The sequence below is a fragment of the Convolutriloba macropyga genome, chromosome 13 (assembly GCF_964194025.1).
Source record: "Convolutriloba macropyga chromosome 13, txConMacr16.3, whole genome shotgun sequence".
Taxonomy (NCBI): domain Eukaryota; kingdom Metazoa; phylum Xenacoelomorpha; order Acoela; family Convolutidae; genus Convolutriloba; species Convolutriloba macropyga.
The window spans coordinates 40,683,858-40,697,360 of record NC_134480.1 but is presented as its reverse complement, the minus strand read 5'-3'; the positions used below and the strand labels follow the sequence as shown (position 1 = coordinate 40,697,360).

Below are 13,503 nucleotides of genomic sequence, written 5' to 3'. Positions count from 1 at the left end.
CTCAATTGGCTAGTTGTAACGAGAAATAATTAAAGAGCGTCATCGGCTCAACAATGTGTTGTTGTTAATTGGGCTCAACGTTGGGGGAGTAATACTCAGCTGGGTTTTTTGTTCAGAGTCAATATGGCCTATCAATTTTCTTCCAGAAAAATTCTAATTAATTTTATTAGAAAGATTATAGAGTGTTAGGATTTATTAAATTTGAGGGTCCATAATTACAGGCCGTTGCCAACGTGAATTGACATATTTAAGAGTATAGTAAATTTACAATTTTGAAATATCGGAGAGAGTGTTATCAAACTGGATTTGCCCTACGTTTTTGTTTGAGACTCCTTTGAGCAATTGTCACCTTATAATAAATTAAAGCAACTGAGAATATTGTTATTTACGCAACTATAAGATAATTTTTAAAAATTTTGGCCTTCAAAATCCAAAACCCTTAATTTGTTCATTCATGCCTGGCAAAGACTAGTATTGTTCAAACTTAATCATTTTTGACGACTTATGAAACTATTTTTTGCGGCCCATTTTGCTCCATTTTTGTAAGTTGCACTAAGTTGAGCCAAATCTTCAAAATTTTTCTTCAGTCAACCAGAACAAAATTCCTGGCTTTAATCTAAATAAACAATTAAAAAAAAACAATTAAAAAAAATTCTGATGATAACTGCAAATTAGACTTCTAAAACAGATACTAGTTCTTAAAATTTCGTGACCATTTGTGCCACATTCTACTGCCATTTTCCCCATATTTGATCCAAATAATTCTAGAAAACCGCTGTTAATCTTTTTATGAGCTGTTTTGAAAAGTTTAAAGAAAGTTAAAATGTGCGCAGATTCATTGTTACTATCGTGAGTTGGCACAATTTTTGACCGATAGATTTTTTGCCCATTTAAGCATTCGTTTCTTTGCGGAAATCTAAATCATCCCTAAAAATCTCAATTTGCGCCATAGCCATCCATTATGGGATGATCGCTCTAATGTTTTTGTCATTCCTTATGTCAAAAGGGCTTCAATCAATAAATTTTTAGTACTGGCATTGTTTCAAAATATTTTATTTTGCTAAAAGGACTAATTACGTTATGTTTTTGGTCAACCTTTTTGGATCTTCTTCTGTTTGTGTCTACCCAAATCGTTATGCACCCCCACTTACGGAGCACGTGCCACTACAGAGTAAATCTTTATGTAAAAAATATGGCACGTAAGTCGGTGGTGCAAATAGTATGCATCCACTAAGCTGGGCGGGAGAGGGTCGCAAAAGGGAAAGATCCCATTTTTCAAATAGCTTATAGATAAGTGTATAATTGCAATTCCGCCAGAGTTTTTGACATTTTGCTAGGTTGCTGCTGGTCAAGAAATAATTTTACTTAAAATTATCAAGGTCACCTGATCTTTTTTAGTAGTTTTGTCGAATTCAATTTAGTTTAGTAAAAAATAAACTCATTAAAGATTTTTTTATCACGGAGTCATCCTGAGTGTTCTTTTATGTTCCAAGAACTTGCATTTTTTCATGAAAAATATTTTCAATTGAATTATTTTTTTTACGATGGGAGGTCAATTTTTTTTCTCAGCGTATGGATCGTAAATCAGTTGCATGAGAAATTTGGAAGCGACTACAGGTAAAATAGAATAAATAAGATTTAGCCAAGATGGCAACGAGTGGGATCATTGATTATTCAAACTGAACTAATATTTAAAACAATGATCGGTTGTGAACAATGATTTTCCTACTTATTGAATTTACGCAGATTCCTCATCAAAAAATATATCAAAATTAGTTTTTATCAATTTCTTATTACTATTCGTTCATATTTCTATTCGTTCATATTTATTACTATTCGTTCATATTTCATATAATATTCGTTCAATGATCAATTTGTGGTACACTTTTTTTCTCTAATTGAACACTTCTTACTTGGTTTTTTGCAAAGCAAAGAAATTCGGTTCAAATAATTGAGGGGTTATTTTTTATTTCCCTTTCAAGTCAAATTTTGTCATGTTTCTGTCTCCCACGAAATTGTCTAAAAAGAAGTACGCAGTTACATGTTCTACAGTTCGGGAACTAGAAGACAGTTGATTATTTGAACTCTGACAAAAAATACCAGAAAATTTTGGCAGTCAAAATAAGCTACAAAAACTACAATTTCCTCATTTTTTTTGCAAAACTGGTACTCAATAAATTGCCTTGATTATGCTTCAGGGGATTTGTTTACGTTGATTGAACGGACAATTAGTGGAAAAAATGTCTTGAGAATTTCGGAATTTTTCCACACATGTACTAAAAATGAAATAAGAGCATATTCATGACTTTTGCTACAAAACAGTCTTTGTTACCTTTCTGGTTTTCACAAAATTTTGTTAGAATTCGAAAATGTCGGATGATGTGAGAAGCAGGAACAAAATGCGCAAACTCAAAATGCCGCCGAATCACTTGTTGGCTCTTAAGCTGGTTGATTTTGATGACGTAGTAAAATTTTGTTTATTATACGGATTAAACTGCTTTTTGATGACCTTTTCAGAAACAAAGGATAGGGATCAATAGTATGTTATGTACGATATATTTAGTACATTATGGAGAGGGATCCGACCAGCTAATCAAAATGAGGTTAAGCATCATTAAAAACATTGTGATAAATTCAAAATTGTTGAACCTTTAAGAATTTGTAGTCCTTTAAGCCTTCAAGATTATTAATTTAATTAAATTTTCTACTCATTTCTGTTAAGGAAAGTGGAAGGAGCTATTTAGGCGAAAACTGAAAAGTTCAAATTAAAAACTCGCCAGATAATCAATCAACTTGAAAAGTTTCTCATTGATAATAATTTTAAAAACATCTCAAAGGACTAAAATAGCAACTGGATCGTGGAAGAATTTTGCGGTTGGTTTACCTGTCTCCCATGGAGGTGAGGAGTCGTTTGAGTTTGTCCTCGGAGATTCGTCCGGTGCCCTCCTCGTCAAGGAGCTTGAAGGCATTGTGGATGGACTCCTCAGGATCTGTTCCACTCAGTCGCTCTCCGAACAGAGTCAGGAACATCGTGAATGAAATGGGACCACTCGCCTCCTAGTTCATAACAAACAACTTTTACATTCTTAGCATTATGCTTGTCACTTTTCAAATTTTCAGAGGGAAGAAGCTAACAAAATAGTTTTATCTTTTTTTGTAAAAGCGTCATTGCGTGAAATCACCACATGCAATTAATGTGTCGAATGACACTTTTAGTTTCCCAGACATCCGAAAAAGACAAATTGTTCAACACACACAAAATCAACAGGAAAAACGTGCCGAGTTGTGATAATTGGCGAATTTTACATAAAGGTTTTTGTATACATTGAAAAATTGTTTAAAATGACTGGCCTGAATTTTAATGCTTTTGAATGGTTACTTAGTTCTTGTTGCTCCGACCTCAATTGCGGGAGGAGGAGCTATATGCTCAACTGGTTTTGTGTTCAATCACTTTTGGCCGATCGAAATATCTGTCGTACAGATTTCTGAGTGGTATCACTAGAAAGCTCTTCGAGTGTGATAAAAAATATCTTCAAAGTTCGGTCTTTAGGGTTTTTATGAACGTCTCACTTTTAATACTGATTTTTTTTCTCACATTTTAATAAAAATTTTTATAAGTTTGTCAATTTTTGTCAGGAGTTTTTGGTTACAGATACTTTTTGCTGTCTGTAGCAGTCTGAGTAATGACAGGTCCCATTGATGTCAGTAGCACAACGATTTTCAATTACTTGAGTTCATCGTTATTTTTTTGCTGTACGCTTATCATTTCCAAAAAGCATCAGTGAGTTTAAAATTCTGACCTCTTCTGCTGTTATTTTTGTTGTCTAGCCCTTCATTTTCATTTGTTGCACTCTTCATAAGTCCAAAAATTGGCATATCGGAACTAAACTAAACTTCTTATTATTTGATAGCTAATCAGAATTATAGGAGAAAGATGCAATTCGGTTTCGTAAAAATTTGGAAAAAATATTTAGTTTTGTCTCTTTTTGTTTATTCCTTCATTTGGTTTCTTGGAAAAATTGTGTATTGTACAATTACAGTTGGACTTATCCTGAAAAATGATTACCAAAAAAGACGAAGGTTTTCTACAGAATTATTAGGGAAACTTTTGAGTGTACAACTGACAGCTAAATGTTCTGAAATTTGTTTCAAAAACAGTAACAGATTATGGGAAAGAATGTTACTCCTCAATGTTGATTTATCGATGGGCATCTTATTTTTTTTTAACAAGACGTTCTTACTGCTTCCAATAGCTCATAGTAATTTCAAAATGAAAGTTTTTCCGTGGAGTTGTTTTTGGTTTTTAAAGTTTTAAACACACATATTTTTAAGAAATTGAAGTTATTACTAGGGTTATTGTTTATTTTTTCTTTCGAATATGAGAGTTTATATCATTTAATAGCTAATTTCTCTTTCTTTAGATTTTGCAAAATTGAGTAAAAATGATCACTGCAACTATCCATTTTTTGTATGCACTTCTGTCATTTTTAACGATCTATCAAACTTTAAACCATAAAATATGAACAACTGAGTCTACCAAATGCGATTTGTGTGTCATATTGGTACATAGATGATGCTGTCGTAATTGGTCTGTGGGCCACTATTGATTTTGTTGATTCTGACACTACGTGTTTTCATTAGAAATAAGTAAATCTATCAATTTTTTGTTTCTTTGCTATATTGTTATTAATCCTCAATACCGAAAGTTCTTGATAATGTTCTAAGAGGGTCTATCTAATGTGTCTTTTTTGTAGTTTATGGTAATGATTACTTTGAAACTCTGCTTCAAAAAAATAGTAAAGTTTTGAGTTTTGACTTCGAATGTTTTTCACTCTAGGCTTGTTGCAGTCTGAGTAATGAATGATCTCAATGTTTAATATACTGCCGTGACAAAATTTTATGCATGCTTGGAGTTTGTAGCATCTGTTGTAACTAAGGGACATCAATTTTTCATTTGAAAAAGAATTTTTCCCCTTTCCTCTCAGTGTTGTAAAACTAGATTTTTTGAATTTTGTGCTTTTTTGCTTTTAAACTCATTTGGTTTTTCGCTAAACTTTGCTTACATCTACTCAATTACTGTGAATGCTAAAAATCCAACTGGTGTTCTGAAGAGCTCGTTTGTGTTTTACTTTCTTAAATGCTGCACTCATTTAATCGTCCAAAGTGAGAATTTAAAGTCTAATCAAAACTAAATAGAGTTCGCTTGTGTTTAGAAAATCTTTATAGTTTTAGATTTGGTTTTAAAACGAGACATATGTCGATTTTTGGATCGAGATTTTTCGTTAAAATTAGTTGTTCATTTTTCACACGTTTTGCTATCAAATTTTAACTCGAATTGAAAATACAATCCGTCTCCTGCTTTTACTCGAGAGCTCTTTCAACAAAGCGAAATCTTCAGCTCTGAACTCATCGAGTGGAATCAGAAAATTTGAGACAAAATAACTTCGTCTAATTGAGTTACAGTGTTATCAGAAATCCCTTCAATATAGTCTGACAAAATGGCTAATTACTGCTTGACATGGATTACTATATGCGGTAAACGATATTTTTTTAAAACAAATCTTTGCATTCAAAAAAAAAAAAGTATTAAAATAATTTAAATATGTTGACATTATAGGACATTAAGGAAAAGGCACATTTTGGGGTTTTTGAGGAAAAGAGTGACCACAGCTTCAATAAGTCTGAAACGAGCATCCCATTTTTCTTTATTAATCATTGAAGGTACAATTTAGAAGCCAAATTTTCCAAAGAGTTGTCGGATCGTTTCCGTTTGTGCCCCCCCCCCAGCTTAGTGGGCGCATATTATTTGAACCCCCAGACGCACGTGCCATATTTTAACATAATGATTTACTGTGTAATGACACGTGCTGTGTAACTGGGGGGCGCATAACGTACTGGGGGGGGGGGGGGGGGGGCAAACGGAAAAGATCGAGTTGTTTTACCGAAACGAGGTAGTTTAGAATTTGTCTTTTGAATCTGCAATTACTAATGCGACGGCATTTTGTGAAATTATATGTCTATCAGTCTCTTTTTCATTTCTGCCTAATTGACTTGACAACTATCGTGGAAAACATTGACGAATTCGAGTATAATTATTCTACAATTATTCTATCGTGGAAAATACTAATATTAAGTTTGTCACTAAAAATATATCTTCATATTGAATGGTTTTAGAATCAAAAACAGGAAGTGAGCCCGAAAAGATCAGTTTATATATATTAACTACAAAAATTAAGTTGAAGAAACACAAAATTTGGATTAGATCAAATTATCTATTCCACCTGAGCCATTTCAGTGTCATTTTTATAACTTCATATTATGTCGAACATATTGCTTGAAGCGCAAGAAAAATATAAGTTTTTGCGCGCTTCAATTATTTGATGGCTTGAAAACTCTAAAATTTGATAGAGGGGTGGAAAACATGAGGAAAATAGTTTTCATTAAGTTTCAACCATCATTACTTGTCCAATTTTCTACATTTATAAATCTGTATCTCCAGTCAGCATGCAGATTGTGTTGCGATTCAAATTGGCCATATCAAAACAGCTAATGTAATTTCAGAAGACATGAACAGGTCAAAAACTTCAATTTTGTTTAAGGTAATTTTTATCGATATATTTCAAACAATTTGTACGGGATAAAAAATTTTGAAACAAAAATCTGCTGTCTGTTCAGTTTTTAATTCTACCTTTATAAAAGATTAATGATACCTACTATGCCAATCTTTCAAATTGCTGCTAAATTAAGGTCATACGTCATCTTATTGTTCCGACCCCACTTTAGTGGGGAGGGAGGAATTATAAACTCAAATGGGTTTTTTTTGTTCAGTCATTTTTGGCCGGTCGATATATTCATCGTAAAGAGTTGTGAGTGGTATCATTAGAAAGCCATTTCAGCGTAGAATACGGAATAAAAAAGTGTTTTTCATTTTTCGCTTTTTATAGGGAGTTATCGAGGTTTAAAGTTTTAAGAACAATTCCTGTTTTTATTCACATTTTCAGTATTTTTGACCAAATTTTTGTAAATTTCCTAAACAAACATAAAAACTGTTAACTGTACTGCTTTTTATTTCATCTCTAAAGATAAAAGAGGGTTGCTGAAGTGTTCGATCCGAGTTTTTTGGATAGAATTTATGCTAAATTTTTCAAAAATCAGACTTTTTTTCGAGAAAAAAAGGACCACATTTGCTTTTTTTAGCCCACTTGCTTTAAATTTGCTGGAAGTAGACACCTTAAAACTGCGGTCGAAATCTTCTCAAGCTCACAGAAGAGCTAGTTTTATTCCCGCTGGCTTTATAAGTCTTCTGGATCATAATTTTGCAAGTTTTTAGCAAATTTAAACTCGATAATTACAAAAAAAGCATTACTTATTTTTTGACACACTGAAAATTTTGTTTAAAAATTGATCTGTTTTGCAATCAATTGAACAATTGAATGTTTTCTTTTACGCACAGCAATATCTGAGCTGATCTTGACATCACCGTGCATCCTTACGATGAAAAGTTTTTTAGATTTAAATGGGGCGCGACCTTTTTTTCAAAACATTTCCGCTATGTACATGTTTTTATGTAAATTACTGACTAGAATCTCAAATCAGGGCTCAATTAATGACAGAAAACATTTGAAAAAAAAAGATGTACAACGAAATCATAACGATAGTCTCAATTGCTTCCCCAGGACGTATAACTCCACCTAGATAAAGATTTCAATTGATAGCTATTTGTTTTAATGACTTTCAAATTAAAACTTTTTAAAACATCTTTTTTCAACTGTCGTTTTTGGCTTTCTCTTTGGTCACCATGTAACTCAATCTCACTAATTATGAGTTTCAATTATGTTTGATGATTCATCCACTTTTATTGCGCTTTGTTATGTAATGCGACTGATTGCTTCGACCCTTTGTTTTCGAAAAAAAAAGTTTTCGAAATTTATACACTGTTCAATTTTCGGTTTTCTTTTTGTTGTCGTGTCTACGTTGTCCTTTCATAGGTAAGGCTCGTTGATTTCAAGATGAAGAGAAAAGGATAATTTACAATTCTTGTGTGTAACATCTTATAAGTATAGTGCCTTGAATAGTGTGATGTAGAACTGTTTGAAGTTTTTGCTTCCTTGTGTGTTTGTTATGTATTTGTTATTCTGTGGGATCGTGGCGTGATCTCATTATCAATAGACGCAATTGGCTTTCTGACGCAATTGCCGTGTTGCAATTTAATCCATCGCTTTTTGTTGAATTCTTAAATCTGTTATGACTTTTGGAAATATATTTTTTGAAAACAAATTTGGGTTTCTGAGCTTTCTCATTTTATAAAATGGTTTTTTTGGTCAAATTGTAGTTCAATCTTTGTAAACACAGGTCACAACTTGTTTGCAGTGAAGTATGTATAAATAAACCCTTGTAAAATTTTAAGCTTCACAATTTCGTTCCTCGGCTTTTTTACCACTTCTACTACGAGACCTCATAAAATGTTTGAGATTTTTATATTTTTGTACATTCAAGAGGATTTTTGTTTTCTTTTTGGTTTATAACTATAATCGTAATTCCCATTGGCTTTAAAATTTTGCGCAATTGAAGATTGGATTCTGGTATGTCTCAATTGCTTCCTATGGAGATATAAATAAAATTTCAGTGATTTCAGGTGATATCTAATGACATGAATAGCTGTGAAGTTAATTGTTGCCAAAAATAGAAACGTATTTTTTAACTGTGCGCCTCTTTGCTATTTTTTCACTTTTTGGTCAAACTCTTAACCAGAGAACCGGTCCCATTTTTTTCTAATGAAGTATAGGTTAAACTGTTTTGTTTAGATTTTATCTGACGCCAGTTTGATTTTGTTATGATTTTTTTTTATTGTAGACATCGAGTTGTGGTCGTAAATAATGTCTGTTTTTTTGATTTGTTTAATGATCTTTTTGTTCTATTATAAAAAATCTGTCATCGGCCCTCTAGCGTGGCATTGTTATATTCCATTGGTTGTTTATTGAACGATATCTAAGTTTTTGATCTCTTCATCACTCGGTAGCCAATTAAGTTAAGAATGTGGATGAGAGGAGTCGGAACTTTATGTGCGTAGGCACATTACCGAGCCTCCTTGTTAACTTTTAAAATCGTTTTATTAGCTGCTGTTTTGCTGAAGTTTTATTTTTGCGGAGCTGAAGTTTTATTTTCAGGCTGTGCTAGGGTTTTTGGTGATATTTACATTTTTTTTAACTTTTCTCGTTTTCCTTAGTAGATATACTTGGTGACATAAAGAAACTGTGACATAACAGAAGACTAAAAATGGAGTTATTGCAGTGATTTTATATACTAACATAAAGAATTTCGAATTCGTTCTAAAAGTTACACAAAAAGCAACAGAGGCCGTTTATACTAGCTTTTCTCATTAATATGTTGTATGAATTTGCAATTTTTTATCAAAGAAAAAAATGGATGACTATCGCAGTAGTTGCAAGATGTAGCCTTTTAATAGAACGGTAAAAACTCCAATATTGGCTTATTTTGTTCCTTAAAATCTGAAGTCTTATTTTCTTTATTTCATCAGATTTAGCAGATTTATCCGATTCAATAAGATTTCTGAAAAAGGAACAGTGAATTTTAATACTCTTGCTATTCTGTTTGTTTATACATCAGTTATTCCGCAACTTTCTAAAAACTTTTGAAAATCCGAAAAACTTTTGAGTTTGTCCTGAGATTGTCGGACAACTGAGTTTATCAAGCAAAATTGAATTTTTTCAGATATGACAACATGAAAAATTAGTTAGTTTATGTAACTTTTAAGATACAGTATACCTATACATTACAATTTTTTGCAATCGTTACTATTCGCTCTCATAACTCAGTTACTTCCTGGTTAACTTTACTATTTTCAATTGAATAATTTGTTTATTTCTCTCAAACATGTAAATTCCTGGTTGTAATCAAGAGATTGAAGACTCACATGCCAATTAATTCAGTTTCTCAAAGTACCCTTTGAAAATTAAAAGCCTTGTAATACCTATCTTACATTTGTTAGCTTGTGATATCTCGCTGTTCCTATATCCTTCGTAGAAGCCGGACATGGATGGCTCCAATTTTTTGCCCACTAATCGGAATTCCTTGTTAATTAATCCATGCTGATTTGTTAGGCCTAATTTTTGTCTAAACTTTGATTTGGTTCTGGTTGATGACTTACGAACCGGTAATTTTCCCCCCGTTTTTGGATGCTTGTAACCATTAGCCAGGGCTAAATTAAAGGATAAAAATTATATGTTGGTATGATTTGTTGTTTTGTTTGTTTTTGTTTTTACAGAAACAGTTACCCGGGTCGAGGTGTCACCGCTAAAAACCGCTAAAAGATGTTAGATTTGCGGTGAATTTGTGAAAAAGTGTAAGATTTGCGCTCAATGCGATGAATGCGGTGAAAAAAAAATTATTCACCGTTACCAGTAGAATGCGGTGAAAAAAAATTTTCACCGCTAAATTCAACGCAAATGTTACAAAAATTCGCCGCTTTCAGCGCATTCAACGCTAAAAGATGCAGGCGCTTTGCGGTCAAAAAAGTTTTTTTTTACCGCTATTCACCGCTAATCTTACATTATTTTTTGATAAAACCTCGACCCGGGTATTGAGTTTTTTTGTTGTTCCTCTTGACTCGCAATTTCGTTACGGCATACCTACGCTAGCGCTTCAATCTAGTTATGAAAAAAAAAACGAACGAAAATGTCAACAAAACTTATTAAATTAAAAAAATATTTGCAATTTACAATTTTGGCAGTTAAAGCGAGAGAACTAACCATGTGAAAAGTTGTTGCTAGACATGGACTGAAAATTGGCCGGGGGTGAGAACCTCTGCTGGAGTGAACTAGAACCCAAATTACTTGACCCCACACCTGCTAACTGACCTCTAGAGTTCAAACCCCCCTTGTGTTCCCCAAGAACCCCGGGCGCCTTGAACTCCTTAAGTTTGAGAGAAGCTGTCGTGTCGTGGCGGGGACTCGTACCGTTGGGAAGGTGGGCTACGCCTATTGGGTGTGAGTTGGGGTCGAAGCTGGCAGGGGTCGGAAGGTCAGTTGACTTTGACTTTTTGTAGACATTGGTGTAACTTCGCTTTAATGTCGAGATGCCAGCCCTGAAAAGTTTACAGTGATTGCTATTAGCAAATGGAAAAATGGATCTTTTCCGTTTGTGCCCCCCTCCCCCTCCAAGCTTAGTAGGTGCATATTATTTGCACCCCAAGACGCGCTTGCGTTATTTTTACATGATAATTTATCATGTAGTGACACGTGCTCTGTAACTGGGGGCGCATAACGTACTGGGAGGGGGGGGGGGCACAAACGGAGAAGATCTGGAAAAAATTTTGCAATTAAGAGGAAACTGCAGTTTGTTAGTTGAAATATAACAAGGGTTCTTGAAGCGGTGAAAAAGATTTGGATGCATATTCAAAAAGATAGCTGGTGGGTGCAAAATAATTTTCAACAGGAGAATAAATGCACTAATTTAATTTTCTTACTAACAAAACCGCACAATAACTTCGCGTAACAAAACCGCATTATTGCACAAATTCAGTTTGTATTTTTGTTACAAGTATGCTTACCATTTGGTTATTATTTTAATTTCTTTTCACGAGTTTCTCGAGTCGATATCAAAAGTCATTGCTGTAAGATAAAGCAACATTCTTGCTAAGGCAAGTTATCAAAAGTTGGCGAAAAGAGCTAATCTTACAAGATCTTTTATGAATCTTGTAAGCACTAAAAATATGTTTTGTGAATCTTTCAAGATTCACACAAAATCTCGAAAGGTAAACATCTGTCTTCAGATCGGGTTCATTACGCTGCAAAACGTACATCAAAACATGCTTTAAATTTAATATAAGAGTTATATGAGAGCGTGAAAATCGGTGACAGTCAGTGGAATTTAGTTCAAATTTGATAAATTTGATAGGAAACATCAGTCACGCTTGTCCACTTGTGTTTTTGAGTTATCGTCAAACGAAAACTGCTTACACAGCACCAGTTAAACAGCAACAGCAATAAAAAAATATAATTTGTTTTTAAACAGACAAAAAATCTTCACTTTACTAATCGCGGTTCAAAAAGGCAAATCGCTGCTTTGAACGTACTCATAATATTGTAATTAACAACATTCAGTTTCTGAAGTATGTTTTAGATCTCTATTAATAAATCGAGGGCTCTGGCCGGCTGCAGACTAATTGAACTCAAAAATACCGTGGAAAGTAGAGACATAAATCATTGACGAGGTATTGTCACATTTGTCCACGATTTGGTCAAATCAGTCAATAAAGGCCAAATGTACGTTTTGCGGCGAAAAGTTAAGAAATGACTCATTAGTTCTAATTCCTGTTGAAACAATTATCAGACACCAAATCAAATTTCAGATAGAATATAATCTATTAAATGTAAAAATCTAAATATCTAAAAGTCAGAATTTGACATCCAAAAATTTTCGTTCAAAATCTTACATCAAAATCTAATATAGATATCAATTTTTGAAAGATTTTGATGTAAGATTTTGAATGTAATTTCTGACTTAACTGTCAAACTAGTAGTCAAGAGCTCTCATGTTCGACTTTAGCAAAAACAGTGCGAAAATTATAGAAAAGTTTATTAAATTTTTGTCATAAATTTTTGTCCAAAGCAATCAAGTTTTAATTTGTCAATAATAAGGGGAAGCGTTAATAAACATTTCATTAATGAGGACAGAAAAACGCGATTGCTTCAGATTGATTAGAGAGTGCATAGGTGTAATATTAAAGTGGGAGTTATTAGAACAAGTCCGCGAAAAACACGAAAACAACTTGGATCTGTTCTGTTTCATTTCCATCCTTTTTTTGTGTCGCTTAGGACCCCCTATAACAGTTTATGTCTTATTATACAGCAAGTAACTATGTCAAATTTGTGGCTTGGTACCCCAATACATTGTCAGGTCTTTCCCATTGTAGCTTTTGAGGAAATTGAAGCCCCCCCTTATGGCATGTTTACGATGATGTTAGGGGGGTATACGGCATATGACCACTAAGCTCAGGGAGTGAGGTCGTAATCGAAAAGACCCAAATTTTCTTGTCTTGGTTTTTTGCGACTTATCTTCATAACTACCACTTTACTATTACCCATATTATACAACAAGTGCACAGTTATACCCTAACCATATAGGTACACCTGCGGCACCAGTGCCGGGCGACCCAATTGAGCTATTTTTAGAGTAGATAGACGTTGGCAGGGTGTCTAGACTCTGCTGAGAGGAGGGTCGGCCAACTAGTGGCCCCTCCCCGACTATATTTGGCGTGCTCCCCATTGAGGACCCGACCCCACCCAGGGCATGTCTGGGGGAGGAGAGGATACTCCCGTTATTCATGGAGTACGCCTTTCTGAAATGTTATCAGTATCTCTTTTCTGTTTGCAAGAATTGATTACTCTTAACTTTTTCTGAACTTCAAATTTACACATGTACTATTTGGAATTCATACGTTGTTATAAAATAGAGGCTTATACAATCGCGCTTTAATTCACG

The 13,503-nt window shown here is 33.7% G+C and overlaps 2 protein-coding genes across 3 annotated transcripts in view; one reads left to right on the top strand and one right to left on the bottom strand.

Moving 5' to 3' along the window:
- Positions 1-10,704: 10,704 nt before the first annotated feature.
- Positions 10,705-13,503, top strand: part of LOC142351416 (mitochondrial inner membrane protein OXA1L-like) — a 282,527-nt gene continuing 279,728 nt past the window's right edge. The window contains exon 1 of the mRNA XM_075403422.1: positions 10,705-10,717. The gene's annotated coding sequence lies outside the window, so the exon portion shown is untranslated. The remainder of the gene's footprint in view (positions 10,718-13,503) is intronic.
- LOC142351427 (uncharacterized) overlaps positions 10,756-13,503 on the bottom strand; it is a 78,624-nt gene continuing 75,876 nt past the window's right edge. Inside the window, exons 8-9 of one of the 2 annotated variants that reach the window (XM_075403433.1) lie at positions 13,139-13,360; positions 10,756-11,104 (exon numbers count right to left, since the gene is read on the bottom strand). In XM_075403433.1, coding sequence (XP_075259548.1) covers positions 10,765-11,104; positions 13,139-13,360 — 562 coding nt within the window. In that variant the 3' untranslated portion in view covers positions 10,756-10,764. The remainder of the gene's footprint in view (positions 11,105-13,138; positions 13,361-13,503) is intronic. The other variant, XM_075403434.1, reaches the window with a different exon arrangement.